The sequence below is a fragment of the Marmota monax genome, unplaced genomic scaffold, assembly GCF_021218885.2.
Source record: "Marmota monax isolate L192 unplaced genomic scaffold, Marmota_monax_Labrador192_F-V1.1 WCK01_AAM20220418_F8-fsc00168, whole genome shotgun sequence".
In the NCBI taxonomy this organism is placed as follows: Eukaryota; Metazoa; Chordata; class Mammalia; order Rodentia; family Sciuridae; genus Marmota; species Marmota monax.
In genome coordinates, this window is record NW_026692492.1 from 3,821,947 (window position 1) to 3,839,647 (window position 17,701).

The 17,701-nt window shown below is 68.5% G+C and overlaps 1 protein-coding gene across 2 annotated transcripts in view; it reads left to right on the plus strand.

Moving 5' to 3' along the window:
* Window positions 1–510: 510 nt before the first annotated feature.
* The window catches only part of Ppp2r3b (protein phosphatase 2 regulatory subunit B''beta), a 40,792-nt gene continuing 23,601 nt past the window's right edge, over window positions 511–17,701 (plus strand). Inside the window, exon 1 of one of the 2 annotated variants that reach the window (XM_046443454.1) lies at window positions 511–849. In XM_046443454.1, coding sequence (XP_046299410.1) covers window positions 526–849 — 324 coding nt within the window. In that variant the 5' untranslated portion in view covers window positions 511–525. Of the gene's footprint in view, window positions 850–9,928; window positions 10,416–17,701 lie in introns of those variants that run through there. The other variant, XM_046443455.2, reaches the window with a different exon arrangement.

Sequence of the window (17,701 nt, forward strand, 5' to 3'; positions counted from 1 at the left end):
GCTCCTCGCGGGCAGGCACTGCGCCTGCTCGACCACTAGGCCTTGGGACTCGGGTCTTCAGCGGTCTGCTCCGCGCATGCTCGATCCAGGGGCCTGCCCCGCCTACTCCGGCGGGCACGCGCCGCGCATGCTCCCACCACTGCCTGTCCTGAGGCGTCGCGTGCCGCCCCCCCTTAGCTCCCGGAAGGCCGAGCGGCCTCGGGCGGCGCGGCCATCGCCGCCCATTTCTCATCCCACTGCAGCCCCTCAGCCCGACCAAGCCCCCTGCGGAGGCCGGGAGGACGGCGAGGCCCGCGCGCCGAGCGGCGGCGTCGCCGTGGTGATGACGTGTCCGCCGTGGTGACGTCGCGCGGCGCGGTGACGCGCGACGCGGCGCCCGGGTGGGGGAGCGCGGCGGGCGCGCCCGTTTTGAAGCGGCGCTGAGCGGCGCGGGCCGCCCGCTCGCGGCCGCCGCGCCCCCGCCTCGGCCCGCGCCCCCGGGCGGCAGAGCCCCGGGAGTCCGGGGCGGCCCGGGCCGCGCCCACCATGCCGCCGGGCAAGGTGCTGCAGCCGGTGCTGAAGATGAAGGTGGACGAGCTGTTCCTGTGCTGGCTCAGCGAGGCCAGCACGCAGCGCATGCTGCAGGACGGCCTGCACCGCATCAAGGCGCCCGGCCCCGCCGCGCTGGGCGCCGGCGACGCGGGCCCGCCCGGAGCCTGGCCGCCCGCCTGCAGGCCCGGCGCGCCCGAGCCCCCGGGGGCCGCCGCCGCCACGCCCGGGCCCGCGCCCGCGCTACCCCTGGGAGCCGCCGCCAGCCCCCGGCCCGGGCCGCACGCCCGCGGCGCCCGCAGGTCCGCGGGCCCCAGAGCAGTAAGTCGCTCTCGCCCCTCCGCCCGCCCGCGCCGAGCCCCTGCCCGCCGCCGCCCGCCGCCGAGTGGCCCCGCGCCCCCGCGCCCCCGGCGCTGTCGTGACAGTTGCCGTCCCAGGGTGCACGCGCTTGGAGAGTCCAGCTCCCCGGGCTGGCCGCCCTCGTCCCCTTCGCAGAAGTCGTTTCCACCGGCTCCAGGAGTGAGCCGAGGGTTCCTGCCCGGGTGTGTCTGCGGTCCGGTGCCCGGTTCCGGGAACTCGACACCGTGTGTTGCTTCTTCCGTTAAAGGCGCCTCCTGTCATTTAGCACTGTATCAGTTTAACGGAGTGCACCGTGGGCCCCGGGCGGGACAGAGAAAGGTGTGGTGCGTGCGCCTTGCACACCCAGGACCGTCCCTTGAGCTCCTTTGGCACACGGACAGTGCTTCCACTTGGCAGTGCCCGGCCGCCCTGAGCACGTCCGGAAGGGATTGCAATGCACCCCGCAGTCCCCTTCCCAGCCCGGAGGGTCTGCCCGCGGAGTGACGGAGTCATTCGCAGAAGAGAGCTTGTCATTGTAAGGCACTGGTGGTGGTCTGCTGTGACCTGCTCTGGGACCCTTTACAGAAAGCAGGGCTCGGGGCAGTGAGAGAGAGCTGGCGGCAGCCTTGGGGAGCACCTGCTTAGCCCCCACCCACCCTGGTGTGTCCGCCAGGGGCTTGTCTCGGTCTCTAGAACGCGAGGCCCAGGACCCTCCCTTGAGCTCGGGGCCAGTGCCCTTTCCCAGGAAGCTGCCCAACTTTGGCACCGCGGAATCCCGCCTGGATCCCCATTCGCTGTGGACGGGACGCGGCCCTTGGGTCCTCCCAGCCCCGCCTGGCACTCTGAGTCATGGGTTGCTGATGAGCTGCCAGCCGGGGATAGAGGGGTCCCTCAGGAGTGAGGGGCTAGAGGGGAGAGCCGTGATTATTCTCAGTGACAAAGCCAGAAGCCACTCGCAGCCCCTGACCCTGAGACTGTGGGGAAGGCCCGAGGGCTGAAATATGCACAGCTCTTCAGGGAGGGCAGTTGTGAGCAGCCTGGGAGTGGAAGTGAAGCTCCGCAGGTGTGCAAAGCAGGGAGAGGCCGTGTCTCTGCATGGAGACGTGGTCAGGGAGTGCGTGGGGCCAGGAAGTGCTGGGGGGGGGGGCCTGGGAGAGCGCCAGGGGGACTGAGCAGGGGTGGGTGGTGAGGGGTGGAGTCTGGCTCAGCCCCCAGGGGGGGCAGAGGGGCCGTGTGTGCTGGCCGGGGCTGGGTGGGCAGGGTGCAGGACTCTGGGCTCGGGAGCCTGCTGGGTGTGAGGCTGCTGCTGCTGGCTTCTAGGGGCTGCCCACGAGCCCCCGGAGAGGGACCTGCTGCAGTCTGGAGGGTGGCCTTGGGCTGGGAGCCCAGCAGGGGTCGAGTCATGTGACCTGTGGCTGGGGAAGGGCGTCCTTAGGATCTCTGGCTCGCAGGGTGGGGTGGGGACCCCACAGCTGGCCTGCAGCCGCCGACCAGGACAAGGAGCCTGGTTTTGAGAGGCAGCAGAATGACGGGTGTCTGAAGTGTCCTAGGGTCCGTCTTCTCGACGTCCTGTCGTCTGCCTTGAGCTTGCCCTGGGGTCTGGAATCTGCGGGTCACTTCAGTGGAGCTTCTAGAAGGCAGGTGTCCCACTCGTGTCACCATGCGTGCCAGTGTGCGGCAGAGCCTGGTGGGTCTCACGTCTAGAGGAGGCACGCTTCCCCTGCTGAGGACAGTCAGGGTCACACTCACTCTCCTGAGGACACTCTGGGTCACGCTCCCCCTGCTGAGGACACTCAGGGTCACGCTCGCCCTCCTGAGGACACTCTGGGTCACACTCACCCTCCTGAGGACACTCAGGGTCACGCTCACCCTCCTGAGGACACTCAGGGTCACGCTCACCCTCCTGAGGACACTCAGGGTCACGCTCACCCTCCTGAGGACACTCAGGGTCACGCTCACCCCTGCTGAGGACACTCAGGGTCACGCTCACTCTCTTGAGGACACTCAGGGTCACGCTCACCCTCCTGAGGACACTCTGGGTCACGCTCACTCTCCTGAGGACAGTCAGGGTCACGCTCACCCTGCTGAGGACACTCAGGGTCACGCTCACCCTCCTGAGGACACTCAGGGTCACGCTCACCCTCCTGAGGACACTCTGGGTCACGCTCCCCCTGCTGAGGACACTCTGGGTCACGCTCGCCCTCCTGAGGACACTCAGGGTCACGCTCCCCCTGCTGAGGACACTCAGGGTCACGCTCCCCCTGCTGAGGACACTCAGGGTCACGCTCCCCCTGCTGAGGACACTCAGGGTCACGCTCCCCCTGCTGAGGACACTCAGGGTCACGCTCACCCTCCTGAGGACACTCAGGGTCACGCTCACCCTCCTGAGGACACTCAGGGTCACGCTCACCCTCCTGAGGACACTCAGGGTCACGCTCACCCTCCTGAGGACACTCAGGGTCACGCTCACCCTCCTGAGGACACTCAGGGTCACGCTCACCCTCCTGAGGACACTCAGGGTCACGCTCCCCCTGCTGAGGACACTCAGGGTCACGCTCACCCTCCTGAGGACACTCAGGGTCACGCTCCCCCTGCTGAGGACACTCAGGGTCACGCTCACCCCTGCTGAGGACACTCAGGGTCACGCTCACCCTCCTGAGGACACTCAGGGTCACGCTCCCCCTGCTGAGGACACTCAGGGTCACGCGCCCCCTGCTGAGGACACTCAGGGTCACGCTCCCCCTGCTGAGGACACTCAGGGTCACGCTCACCCTCCTGAGGACACTCAGGGTCACGCTCCCCCTGCTGAGGACACTCAGGGTCACGCTCACCCCTGCTGAGGACACTCAGGGTCACGCTCACCCTCCTGAGGACACTCAGGGTCACGCTCCCCCTGCTGAGGACACTCAGGGTCACGCTCCCCCTGCTGAGGACACTCAGGGTCACGCTCACCCCTGCTGAGGACACTCAGGGTCACGCTCCCCCTGCTGAGGACACTCAGGGTCACGCTCACCCCTGCTGAGGACACTCAGGGTCACGCTCCCCCTGCTGAGGACACTCAGGGTCACGCTCGCCCTCCTGAGGACACTCAGGGTCACGCTCACCCTCCTGAGGACACTCAGGGTCACGCTCGCCCTCCTGAGGAGGGGGAGAGGGTGGGGTGTGGGGGGCCCATGGGGAGGTGAGGGGTGTGGGGGGGTCTGCAGGGCTCGGTCGGGAGTGGGGTGTGGAAGTGTTCATGGGAGGTGAGGGGGTAGGGGGTCCCTCGGGAGGTGAGGGGGTAGAGGGTCTGTGGGGGGGTGAGGGGGTAGAGGGTCCGTGGGGGGGTGAGGGGGTAGAGGGTCCGTGGGGGGGTGAGGGGGTAGAGGGTCCGTGGGGGGGTGAGGGGGTAGAGGGTCCGTGGGGGGGGTGAGGGGGCAGAGGAGTCCCTCAGGAGGTGAGGGTCTTCTGGGCTCTGTTGGTTGTGGGTGTGGCTGTGGAGGCACCTGGGCTTTGGGGTCCAAGGTCAAGGCCACCTCCCCACCCACCGTGGCTCTGGGGTGGCCTGCCTGGTCCCCAGGCCTCCCTGGTGGGTGCACCTCCCGGCCTCTGGGTGGCTGGGTGGGTTCTCCCAGCCGAGGGCGCCTGGTGCTGCCAGGGAGGTGGGAGGGTCTCCGTGCTGCTGCCCGCGCCTTGGGGTAGACCTGCAGTGGGTACCAGCACTGTGGTCACTTCCCCAGGTGGCCCCGGCCTCACGTGCCTGCAGGGGGGCCCCTCACCGCCACGTGGGTGCCGAGGGCGCTCCCCAGTGCCCACTGGAACCAGCGGTGTCCCCGGCTCTGGCGCTGGGTGCACTTCCTGAGGCTGAGCGCCGGCCTGCGTCCACCCCAGGTGTCTCGGTCAGCTCTCCTTCACCCCCACGCTGCCCAGTGGCTGTGGTCTGCTGCTGAGGGCTGGGCTCCTCTGGGTGCTGAGTCCCGCCGGGGACGAGCTCCTGGGACTCTGGGTCCTGCTTTCTCCCGCCGCGAGCCTCGGAGGCGTGGTGTCTCCACACAGGTGTCCTCTGTGGAGAGGACGCTACTTCCTCCTCGGCCCCGTGCCCCTCGCTCCTCTGCCACCGCTGCCTCTGGCAGAACCTCCCTGCTCGGCCCAGCGCGCGCTGAGAGCGACTCGCCTGTCTCCAGGCTTGCGGGGGACACTCGCGACCCTTCTCAGGGCAGTGCATCCTCCTTGAATTGGACTCCGGGCCGTCCTCCTGCCTCCTGTGCTGAGGTCAGTGGGGCTGGGGCTGGGGCTGCTCACGGCTGGGTCCTGCCATGGCGTCCGCGTGTGGCGCGGGTCTCCTGGGCGCCGCCCTTTCTGGCCGGAGTCAGAGCGGGGGCCACCCGGCCTCTGGAGCGTGAAGGTGCTGAGTGTGAGGCTCCTGTGGTCCTGTGGGGACGTGGGGGACAGCGGCTCGGCCTGGAGGGGCCCTCTGACAGGTGGACGCTGGGTGCCACCTGGTTCTGCTGGACCTCACGGAGGTTCTCTGTTGTGCGGTGAGGGACCCCCACTGGCTTCTGTCGTCTGGCCTTGGCATCGGTGAGCTGGCCTCAGGTGTGAGCCTGCAGCGGTCCCTCGGTCTCCACTCTGGGTGTCATGGTGCAGGATGGTGTCCCGCGTGGCCCCTCCCTCGAGAACGGGCAGGTGCCTCTGTTCCGTCCCCCCTCCCCTGGCAGCAGGGCCTCCCCTTGGTCTGCGGAAGCCGTCTGGGGTGTGGACGGCTCCTCAGGCCGCGTCTCAGCAGCGTGCTGGGAGGGTCAGCGTGGGCTGGACGGCTCCTCGATGGTCGTGGTCCCAGAGGGCTGCCAGGCCCCAGGCGGGTGGGGCCCCAGGAGCCGGCGCCTTCCCTCTCTCCCGGGCGCTGCCTCCAGCCTGCAGAGCTTGTGCCCACAGCCCAGGCGGCCACTGCCAGATGACCTGCACGAGGGCCTCTTGCCTGCCTGCCCCCCGGGCGATGGGCTAAACGTCCCTGGGCTGGTTTCGGCAAGTTATTTATTTATGGCAAATTGCGGAAATAAATCTTTTACTGTTTGGCCCAGTGTCGGGGGGATTCTGGGGAGTCAGCCGCCTGCGTCTGCGTTGGACAGCCACGCAGAGAGGCCAGGACCTCAGGGGCCCCCTGGCCTGTGCGGTGGGTCCAGGGCCTCAGGGGCCCCCTGGCCTGTGCGGTGGGTCCAGGGCCTCAGGGGCCCCCTGGCCTGTGCGGTGGGTCCAGGGCCTCAGGGGCCCCCTGGCCTGTGTGGTGGGTCAGGGTGCGTCAGGGGCCCCCTGGCCTGTGTGGTGGGTCAGGGTGCGTCAGGCCTCTCTCGGGGCTGTCCTCTTTCCGCCCACCCCTGGTCCTCTATGTGTGCATTTGTACCTGGGGCAGAAATTTGCAACTCAAGCCCAAGAAAGGAGGCTGACGTGGCTGAGCGCGTGTCGCGTGGTGACGTGGCTGAGCGCGTGTCGCGTGGTGACGTGGCTGAGCGCGTGTCGCGTGGTGACGTGGCTGAGCGCGTCGCGTGGTGACGTGGCTGAGCGCGTGTCGCGTGGAGATGCCAAGCGGGTGGCTTCCCGCTGTCCCCTGTGCACCCCTGCTCTAGTCAGCCTCCACCTCTGTGACGTGAAGGCAGGTCACCTGGAGAGGAGGGCAAGTCTGCGTGGCGCTCAGGGCTCCAGAGGTCTGTCCACGGAGGGCCAGCTCCCCTCCTCAGGGCTGCGGTCAGGCAGGACATCGTGGCGGAGGGACGCAGCTCACGGGTCATCAGGAAGCAGACTGCACTCTCCAGAGCCCACGGCCCAGTGACCCCTTCCTCCTGCCACACCCCGGCCTCCAGGTGCCACCCAGCTAGGGACCCATGACTGATCAGGTCCTGGCTCTGGCCAGTCTGCACCTCCTCGCGTCTCTCCCGCGAGCTTTGGGCACTCGTCCAAACCACGACAGCCCCTGTGGGAGGGTCAGTGGCGCTGGCTGCGTGAGCCCCGCCAGCGCTTAGTGACCACAGTTCACTGCCCAGCCACCCCTCTGGGACGCGTCTGGGCTCTGGCTGGGGGAGTCTTCGGCAGGCTCCTTCGCATCTGTGGTCACCGAGATGGCCGGGCACAACTGCTGTGGGCTCTGGTCACCGAGATGGCCGGGCACAACTGCTGTGGGCTCTGGTCACCGAGATGGCCGGGCACAACTGCTGTGGGCTCTGGTCACCGAGATGGCCGGGCACAACTGCTGTGGGCTCTGGTCACCGAGATGGCCGGGCACAACTGCTGTGGGCTCTGGTCACCGAGATGGCCGGGCACAACTGCTGTGGGCTCTGGTCACCGAGATGGCCGGGCACAACTGCTGTGGGCTCTGGTCCCCAGGGTGTGTCACGGGGATGAGGTTCAGAGCAGCAGAGGGGCCTCCCACAGTGGAGCCCGCCCATACTGCCCTGCTCCGCACCACGCCCTGTGGCCCGGCCACCCCGGGCAGCGGCCACCCCTGGACAGGTCTCAGGGTGAGGCTGGGCACCCTGCAGAGGGTCAGGGTGGGGCTGGCTGTGGTTTCCAGCACACGGACGGCTCCTCAGGTTTGCAGGAAGCAGGTGCAGGTGGGCCTCACGCCCGTGGGGTGGCCCGTCCCCTAGGATGGCCAGAGCCCAGTGTGGGGTGACGGGCTGAGCCGTGCCACCCGCCTCCTGGGGCTGGTCAGCCCAGGCGCAGGGCTCCTCCCCGGGGTCTGGCGCACCCAGGCTCAGGGTTGAGGCTGTGGGCGCTGCGGCAGCCTGGGTCCTGCCGCCAGGACGGGCAGAGGGGTGGGAGGGTGGGGTCCCCAGGTCCCCACGAGAGCTCGGGAAGGGCGGGGGTGGGGCATGGGGACATGTGCCGCTGCAGAGGCCCCGCGCTGAGGCGGCCAGCCACAGCCCAGCCGGGAAGGCGAAGGCCACGAGGACCCTGGGCTGAGGAGCAGGGGTCAGGGGTGGAGGACCCTGGGCTGAGGAGCAGGGGTCAGGGGTGGAGGACCCTGGGCTGAGGAGCAGGGGTCAGGGGCGTGGAGGACCCTGGGCTGAGGAGCAGGGGTCAGGGGCGTGGAGGACCCTGGGCTGAGGAGCAGGGGTCAGGGGCGTGGAGGACCCTGGGCTGAGGAGCAGGGGTCAGGGGCGTGGAGGACCCTGGGCTGAGGAGCAGGGGTCAGGGGCGTGGAGGACCCTGGGCTGAGGAGCAGGGGTCAGGGGCGTGGAGGACCCTGGGCTGAGGAGCAGGGGTCAGGGGCGTGGAGGACCCTGGGCTGAGGAGCAGGGGTCAGGGGCGTGGAGGACCCTGGGCTGAGGAGCAGGGGTCAGGGGCGTGGAGGACCCTGGGCTGAGGAGCAGGGGTCAGGGGCGTGGAGGACCCTGGGCTGAGGAACAGGGGTCAGGGGCGTGGAGGACCCTGGGCTGGGCAGGTGGAGCAGGGGTCAGGGGCGTGGAGGACCCTGGGCTGAGGAGCAGGGGTCAGGGGCGTGGAGGACCCTGGGCTGAGGAGCAGGGGTCAGGGGCGTGGAGGACCCTGGGCTGGGCAGGTGGAGCAGGGGTCAGGGGCGTGGAGGACCCTGGGCTGAGGAGCAGGGGTCAGGGGCGTGGAGGACCCTGGGCTGAGGAGCAGGGGTCAGGGGTGGAGGACCCTGGGCTGAGGAGCTGGGGTCAGGGGCGTGGAGGACCCTGGGCTGAGGAGCAGGGGTCAGGGGCGTGCTTGGGCAGGAGATGTCCCCCTGCCCCTCTGCAGACCCGGGACGCAGCGCGGCCGGGAGACCTTGGCCCTGTGCTAACGAGAGGAGTCCCCCAGGTCGGAAGGACGGGGACCGTGACAGGACGGAACGCGAAGTCCCGGCAGAGGGGAGGCAGGGGAGGGCAGAGCCCAGGGCACCCCTGCCTGGACTCAGGCCACCGTCTTGCACCCGCTGTCCCGGGGCCAGGGGGCTGTGTCTGTGGTCAGGTGCCCACCAGGGCTCTGGGGGACCCGAGGCTCTGGGCCCCTGGCTGGCTGTCGGGTGACGGTTGCGCTCGGTCCCTCCACTGGGCGCGTCCCCAGCCCTTGTTGCTTGCTTTTCTTAGTGTTCTGGGTTCTTCAGTTCTGGTGGACACCACGTGTTCATTGGTTTTTTACGCGGTGCTGAGGATGGAACCCAGCGCCCCGCGCAGGCCAGGCGAGCGAGCGCGCCATTGAGCCGGTCCCCAGCCCCCTGTTGCTTTTTGAGACAGACGGCGGTCCTCCTGCCTCGGCCTCGCGGCCTGGGACCTCAGGGGTGTGCCCGGCTTTCCCCCTCCTGAGGGGCGCCTTCTCCTGGGGCAGCCGGGGCTGGGTGGCCAGCCGGGGCTGGGCGGCGCGGCTCCCTAGTTGGGGCACGGGCTCCCTTGCAGGCCCAGGTCAGTGCCTGGGCACCCTCTCAGGGCCCCCCCTCGGTCAGTGCCTGGGCCCCTGCAGGTGCCCTGTCCTGCTCTCTGTCTGCCTGTCTGTCTGTGAGCCTGGCCTGGACTGGTTCTGAGGGTTGGTCAGCAGCCTGGAGGGCCAGGCCCTGCTGAGGGCAGCCAGCGTGGGCACATGCATCTTCCTCCTGCTGGGGACAAGTGGGAGGCCCCTGTGCTGCCCTCGATGTGCCTTGAGCCAGCTGCCCACGGCCCTGCTCTCCCCCATGTGGGCTGGACCCTGGGCTCCTGGGCTCCTGGCAGTGTGTGAACTGGACCTCAGAGAGACGCTGGACCCTGACCCCTCTCAGGCTGAGAAGCACATGTTGGCCTTCCGCTGCAGTGGGCTGGCCAGGGAGGGTGCGGCCAGGCAGGTGGACCCCTGTGTCCAGCGTGGGGCGGGGCCCAGGGGCCTGCGGGGAAGGAGCCAGCCGTGTCTGGCCCCAGGTGCAGGCCGCAGGGTTTGGTCGTGCAGGGACGGTCATCGCCACAGTTCCGTGAGGGACGGGCCTCTGGGTCCCCGTGCTGTGGCCAGGCCCAGGCCCCCCTGAGGAAGACTTGTTTGTGCTCAGGGGACGAGCCACGTGACTCAGGGTCACCGCCTGAAGCTCCCGCTGCTGGGCGGCCCCTCCTACAGGAGGGAGAGGGGCACCGAGAGGGGAGGAGTAGAGGCCCTGCTCAGTGCAGGCAGCTGGGTCCTGCTGCTGGGTCCTGCTGCTGTGTCCTGCTGCTGCGTCCTGCGTCCTGCCCGCTCCCTCAGCTCGGCCGGGCCTGGGAGGGGCGCCTGCCGCCTGCCGCTGCCTCCCCCGCCCGCCTTCGCCATGCGCCCTTCTCAGCCTGTGGAATGCGCGCGGCCCTGGGCCGGTCCCCAGAGCGCCTGGCCGGGGACGCATGGAGCTTGCTGAGCCTGGCGGCCCCCCCGAGTTGACCACCGGCCCCGGCTCTGCCCCGTCCCGAGAGCGCGGTGCCCGGCCTGGCCCCCGGAGGCCCATGCGAGCCGACGGCATGCGGCTCAGGGACCTGTCCCTTCGCCAAGACCCGGACCTGCGGCAGGAGCTGGCCTCGCTGGCCCGGGGCTGTGACTTTGTGCTGCCCTCCCGCTTCAAGAAGAGGTTGAAGGCCTTCCAGCAGGTGGGTGGGCGCTGAGGGCCGGCCCCAGGAACGGTCTGGGGGTCCTGTGTCCTCGCCAAGGGAGGGTGAGGAAGGGGCTCCCCAGAGGTGGGGCGGGGGCCTGAGGGCTCCCAGCAGTGGGCACATCGTGACTTGAGGGGCTCCCAACAGGTGGGGCGGGGGCCTGAGGGCTCCCAGCAGTGGGCACTTCGTGACTTGAGGGGCTCCCAGCAGGTGGGGCGGGGGCCAGCTGTCCTGTGCCCAGGAGAGGCCTGAGGGCTCCAACAGCTGTGTCCAGGGACTTGAGGGGCTCCCAGCGGGTGGGTCAGGCCCCCTGCCGTCCTGTCCCCTGGAGTTGGGGAACCTGGAGGGCCCCGGGACCTTTGAGTGCCGACTCCAGGAGGGTGGATGTGAATAGGAGGTGGCCGGGTGATAAACACTGCAGACACCCGCCTGGTCACCCTCCCGAGTGCCGCTGCCTCAGTCCTGGCCAAGCTGGGCTTAACAGCTCCTGGAGACCTCCGTCACAGCCACAGGGCCGGTCACCCGGCTGGGTGTGCAGTCGAGCGCTGGTCAGTGGGCAGTGCACTTGAACTTGAACCTTGCTTCCCACGAGCGCTCAGAGAAGCGCTGTCTGTGCCTGTGTCACCCACGGCCCTAGGGCGTCACGTGACTCGCGTGAGTCCTCCGTGCCCACCAGTGCTGCTGCCCTGTGGGTCTGGCTCCACGTGGATCTCCTGTGGGGAGCTGGGCAGGGTGCTGGGGGGCGGGGGCGGGGGCTGCGGGGCTGGGCTCCTCCGCGGCCTCGTGTGTGGGGCACCGGGCACGGGCAGCTGGTGTTGTGGGAGGCGGCCCTGGCTGAAGGGTCCAGCGGAGCCTCACTGTGGGGCAGACCGGCCCTGCCGTCCGCCCTGGCTTGCCTGGAGCTCCCCGCCGGCCTCTGGCTCCTGTGCACCCAGGAGCTCTCCTCGCACACTCGATTCTCCCTGCCTGCACACTCAGGGGTTCTCCCGCATCCCGCACACTCAGGAGTTCTCCTTGCACACTCAAGAGTTCTTGCACATGGTGGAGTTCCCCTTGCACACTCAGGCATTCTCCTAATACTCTCAGTTCTTACACACTAAGGAATTCTCCCTGCGCACTCAGGAGTTCTCCTTGCACACTCGGGCATTCTCTCTTCTCCTTGCATGCTTGGCTCTCCTTGCACGCTCAGTTCTCGCACGCTCAGGAGTTCTCCTTGCACACTCAGTTCTTCACCTGCGCACTCGGCAGTTCTCTGTCGGCCTGGGGCTCCTCTCGGGGCGGGGGTCCTGAGTTATTTTGGAGGCCAGTCTCCTTCCCGCCCTGCTGATGGGGGGGGCTGACCAGGTGGGGCCTGGGGAAGTGTCCAGGGCAGGAGGCCCGCGTTGGGCAGGTAAGCGGCCGCTCTGCCCGCCATACCTGGAGTGTGGTGGCTTCTGGTTGTGTCCTTGGTTCAGGCTCTGTGACTGCGTGGGGATGTTTACCGCAGGGTCCCCAACTCCAGGCGGAGCCTGTGGGGACCGTGGGGGATGGCACTTTAGAGGTCACGTTTGGAAGCTGGACGGCTCTGGCAGGCGGCTGCCTGGGCGTGGGCCTGAGACCCGGGCTGGGAATGGGTGCTCTCTACTGCGGTGACGGGTGACGGCAAGGTGCCGGGGAGGTGTCTGGCCTCCTTCGCTGCCAGCTCCTGAGGTCGGGGTTCTGTCATGGGGCCCAGGCCTGTCTGCCTGGACGTGGCCCGTGGGCAGGTGCTCAGCAGGCCCAGACGCTCCAGCCGTGGCCCTGTGCCGTCTCAGGGGTCCAGAGATGCCGCCCTTGGTGGCTGCGTGGTGCTGCTCTGGGGTGCTGCGCTGGCCCCCTGTAGCTAGGAGGCCACACCTGTGGGCCACAGGCCCTGCTTCTGCCTGGCTGCCCGCACCCTCAGCCCTGTCCTGTTCGCAGCTGACCCCGCTGCTGTCCTCTGCTGCAGGAGCGGAGAGGCCAGAGCTCGCCCGCTGCACGCCATTGCTGGGTTCCCGCCACTGTGACAGCCCGGCTTGGGGCCTGGGCGCCTGTGGGCCTTGGGGGGCTGGCCCTGGGCGAGCCCACGGCTGTCACGGCTGCGAAGCCCGGACCTCCGCCCGCCCCTCAGCTCTGTCCGCGCCTGTGCTCGACCCTGTCCTGACGACCGCCCACCTCCCCCTCCGTGGGCCAGGTGGTGCGACCACCAGGTGGGTCTGCAGGCTGCAGCGTCCAGCACCGGAGTGGCCTGCAGGCTCTGCAGACGCTGTCCTCGGGAGCCCTGCTGCCCTGCCCGGGGCCTGGGGGGCCTGTGTGGGTGCCGCCCCGCCCCAGCCCTGGCCCGTGCGACTCTCCCCGTGTCGTCACCTGTCCTGGTCACGCAGACGCGGTCCTGGGTCTCCTGCGGCCCTGCGGTCGGCACGCAGCGCAGCACTGTGCCCTGAGTGCAGTCTGCGTCCCAGCGCCCAGCTCTGCCCGGCACCTGGCCTCGGGGCTCCCGTGGGGACGCGCTGGTTCTCCACCCTCCTGGCTCCTGGCACCCGGAGCCCACCGCCACCCCGCCCTCCCTGGGTGGTGGACACGGGCGTCCCTCCGTGCTCGCCTGTCTTCCACAGTGGGGTCCACCCAAACTCGTCCGTGAGTCCCCCCTCCCCCCAGCCCGGTGCACGTGTCACCCGTCTTGCAGAGGGGTCAGGGCCAGGCCGTGTCCTCCTGTGGATCAGGGCCTCCACCCCCCGCCTCAGTCCAGAGGGACTCGTCCCCCCGGTGTCCTTCACCTGCCCTGGGCAGCTCCCCTGGACGTGAAGCCCTGGGCTGTGTGCACCTTTGCATGGACCCTTCACCCAGTGCCCCGACCTGGTGGGAGGTGGCCCTCGCGTCCTCGCTGTGCTCCTGGTCACAGCTTCCCCTGGGGCTGGGGCTCGGTGGGAGGAGTGTGCCTGGGTCACGGGGCTCGGTCCCCAGCGCTGCCAGGAGCGCCCAGGCCGCGGGTGCTGCCTGTGCCCAGCTGCAGCAAGGTGCTCCCGGGAGCGCTGGTCTCCGGGCCGAGAGGCCAGCTGCTGGCCTGCAGCGGGTCCTCCCACCCAACAGTGGCCACCGCCTGGGCGACAGCCCAGGAGACGTGGGTGTCCCCCGGCCCACCTCCCTCGTCACATACCCAGGGACCCCAGGCTTCACACTGCCCCTCAGAGTGGCCCCTCCTGGGGACGCTGCGTGCCTTCAGCCTACCTCGAGCATCTCTCTGGGCCTCTGTAGGGCGTCCCCTGCGCCGTAGCCCTGCCCAGCGTCCCCTCCTCGGGTGGTGCCGAGGGTCTCTGCTGCGCGTCCTGCTCAAGCTCTGTGCTCCCCCCCCCCCCCGAGGCCAGCCTGGTGAGACAGGTGTCTGCAGAGGCGCTGCCGCCAGGGTGGCCAGGTGCCTGCAGCTGTTTCCTTGTCTCTGCCCTCGGGGGGCACCTGTCCCTGCACCTGAGGAGGTGGCATTCATCTTACGCAGGGCTGTGGTTTTGCAGTGCGTGGACGTGTGTGTGCTGAGGCCAGAGGGTCCGAGGTGGGTCCGTGGTGGGCGGGCTGGCGGGCGGGCGCAGTGAGTGTGCCCTGGGCAGAACCAGAACTGGCCCTCTGAGGTGGGGTCATCTGTGTCGGTGGGGTCAGGGCACTCTCTGCACAGCGCCGACCAAGCCGGGCACTGGGGCGACTGGCCGCGGCTCTCCCTAGCGGGTCCTCAGTGGCAAGAGCAGGACCTAGCCAGGCCCTGTGCACGCACACACAGACGTTCTGCGGGGTGTTGGCCACGATGCGCAGCGTGACCACGGTCACTGTGGTCAGGGAAGTGTCTGCACACCCTCTGGAATCCGCCGAGACCCGCCTAGGGCTGGGAAGTGGCCCCTCCCCAGCTGTCCGCGTGTCCTGTGTCAGAGGAATGTCCTGCAGCTGTGCGGCCGGTCTATTTACGTCCAGGAGACTGAGCTGGTAAATCCCCGCATCCGTCCGTCCGTCCGCAGGCTGTTTTGGTCTTGTCCTCCCGCCCACCTGTTGGAGTCTGCTGGGCGGCCGGGCTCAGCCCTTGTCCCTGTGTCCCCGGACTCCCAGTTCCCCAGGCAGAGCCACCCCCTCTGCGCTGCGGCCGTGCGTCAGCCACCAGTGGACACAGCCACCCGTGGACGAGGAGGCCCTTCTTCCTGCTCGCTGGCCCTGAGCCCCCGCCGGGCCCTCTGCACTCTCCCGCGCCCTCGCTGACCCTCAGCCCCACGGGGTCTTCCTTGGCATTACACTGGTCCAGCACTGCCCACCTCTCCTGTGAGGGCACTCGGGGCCTTTTGTGTGGGCAGTAGCCCTTGTGAGAGGCTGGGGAGGCCCGTGGTGGCCCCTGGGCCTGTCTGACCCGGCAGGGTGTGCACCTGCGGTCGGCCGCCCACTGCTGAGCCTGGCTCAGGGCGGGGCCTGTGTGTGTGAGCTCTTGGTGACCAGGCCACAGGCCCCACCCAGAGGGCTTTGTGAGACCCGCTGCTTCCACAGGCCTCTCTGGAGACCCTCAGGGAGGGGAGGGTCTCCCTGCTGTGGGGGTGGGGAGCATCCTCTCCCATCCTGGGGGCCGAGGCTGCACCAGGGTCAAGGCCCCACCAGGGTCAAGGCCCCACCAGGGTCAAGGCCCCAGGGGCTCCTCCTGCGTCTGCAGCTCCTGGGCCCCAGGTGGGCTCACTGCGGAGTCTGCCTGTCTCCGGGCTCCCCCTCTGGCTCTCCTCTTCTGCCTCCGCCTCTTTTTTTCTAGTTCAGTGTCTGTGTGGTCTGCTGTGCAGGACCCCCAATGGGCCTGTGCCCGTTGCTGTGTCCTACGCAGATGGGGTGATCGGTCCTGAGGTTCTGAGTGTGCAGGTTGCAGGGCCGCGGGGGTCCTGCAGGCGCACGCGTGCACACACACACACACACACACACAGCAACAGCGTGTCTCTTTCTACGGCCCTCCTGTGCCCACATCCCTCTTCTCCCCCCGCCCCCACCCGCCCCTCTCCTAGTCTAAGGTGACTCCCTTGTCCCTAGTGCCCCCCGTGGTGGATTGACATCTGCACGTCAGAGAACGTCTGGCCCTTGGTCTGGGATTGGCTGAGTTTCTTAGCATGATGTTCTCCAGCTCCAGCCTCTGCTGGCAAATGCCATAGTTTCATTCTTCTTCAAGGCTGAGTAATGTTCCATTGAACACACAGACCACATTTTCTTTATCCACTCATCTGACCCGGGATCACGCCATCTAGAGCACGAGGTCACCCTGACCGGGACCACCCCATCTAGAGCACGAGGTCACCCTGACTGGGACCACCCCATCTAAAGCACGAGGCCACCCTGACCGGGACCACCCCATCTGCCTGCTGACCTTCACCGGAGGACATGGCTCAGCGTGGCCATGGTGGCTGGGCACTGTGTTTAGTGTTGCCTCCGGGAAAAGGCCCTGGGACACCAGCCTTGGCCACGGCCTCGCCCAGCGGCGGCCACTGTGTCTGGCTCTGTCCTGCCCGGGGCTGGGCATGCGAGGCCCACTGACCGGGAGGCGTGGCCTTGCTCCCGGTTTCCAGCATAGGCTGGCACTGCCCGGCCTGCCTTGGTCCAGCCCGGGGCCAGGTCAGCCGCGCTCGGGCTTTCCTTCCCTCACGCCCTGCAGGACTGACGCCTGAGCTCAGCCTGGCGACCCCTGCCCACGGCCGGCCCGCTCCCCTGCCCAACCCCTGCTCCATGGCCCCACTGCAGGCTGTGGGTGGTGCTGAGTGGACGTGCAGGTCCTTCACTGCTGTCAGTGCTGTGAGTGGACGTGCAGGTCCTTCAGTGCCGTGGGTGGTGGTGAGTGGACGTGCAGGCCCTTCAGTGCCGTGGGTGGTGGTGAGTGGACGTGCAGGACCTTCAGTGCCGTGGGTGGTGGTGGGTGGACGTGCAGGGCCTTCAGTGCCGTGGGTGGTGGTGAGTGGACGTGCAGGTCCTTCAGTGCCGTGGGTGGTGGTGAGTGGACGTGCAGGGCCTTCAGTGCCGTGGGTGGTGGTGAGTGGACGTGCAGGTCCTTCACTGCTGTCAGTGCTGTGAGTGGACGTGCAGGCCCTTCAGTGCCGTGGGTGGTGGTGAGTGGACGTGCAGGTCCTTCAGTGCTGTGAGTGGACGTGCAGGTCCTTCAGTGCCGTCGGTGGTGGTGAGTGGACGTGCAGGTCATTCAGTGCCGTGGGTGGTGGTGAGTGGACGTGCAGGCCCTTCAGTGCCGTGGGTGGTGGTGAGTGGACGTGCAGGCCCTTCAGTGCCGTGGGTGGTGGTGAGTGGACGTGCAGGTCCTTCAGTGCCGTGGGTGGTGGTGAGTGGACGTGCAGGTCCTTCAGTGCCGTGGGTGGTGGTGAGTGGACGTGCAGGCCCTTCAGTGCCGTGGGTGGTGGTGAGTGGACGTGCAGGTCCTTCAGTGCCGTGGGTGGTGGTGAGTGGACGTGCAGGTCCTTCAGTGCCGTGGGTGGTGGTGAGTGGACGTGCAGGCCCTTCAGTGCCGTGGGTGGTGGTGAGTGGACGTGCAGGTCCTTCAGTGCCGTGGGTGGTGGTGAGTGGACGTGCAGGCCCTTCAGTGCCGTGGGTGGTGGTGAGTGGACGTGCAGGCCCTTCAGTGCCGTGGGTGGTGGTGAGTGGACGTGCAGGTCCTTCAGTGCCGTGGGTGGTGGTGAGTGGACGTGCAGGTCCTTCAGTGCCGTGGGTGGTGGTGAGTGGACGTGCAGGACCTTCAGTGCCGTGGGTGGTGGTGAGTGGACGTGCAGGTCATTCAGTGCCGTGGGTGGTGGTGAGTGGACGTGCAGGCCCTTCAGTGCCGTGGGTGGTGGTGAGTGGACGTGCAGGCCCTTCAGTGCCGTGGGTGGTGGTGAGTGGACGTGCAGGCCCTTCAGTGCCGTGGGTGGTGGTGAGTGGACGTGCAGGGCCTTCAGTGCCGTGGGTGGTGGTGAGTGGACGTGCAGGTCCTTCACTGCTGTCAGTGCTGTGAGTGGACGTGCAGGCCCTTCAGTGCCGTGGGTGGTGGTGAGTGGACGTGCAGGCCCTTCAGTGCCGTGGGTGGTGGTGAGTGGACGTGCAGGCCCTTCAGTGCCGTGGGTGGTGGTGAGTGGACGTGCAGGCCCTTCAGTGCCGTGGGTGGTGGTGAGTGGACGTGCAGGTCCTTCACTGCTGTCAGTGCTGTGAGTGGACGTGCAGGCCCTTCAGTGCCGTGGGCGGTGGTGAGTGGACGTGCAGGTCCTTCAGTGCTGTGAGGGGACGTGCAGGCCCTTCAGTGCCGTGGGTGG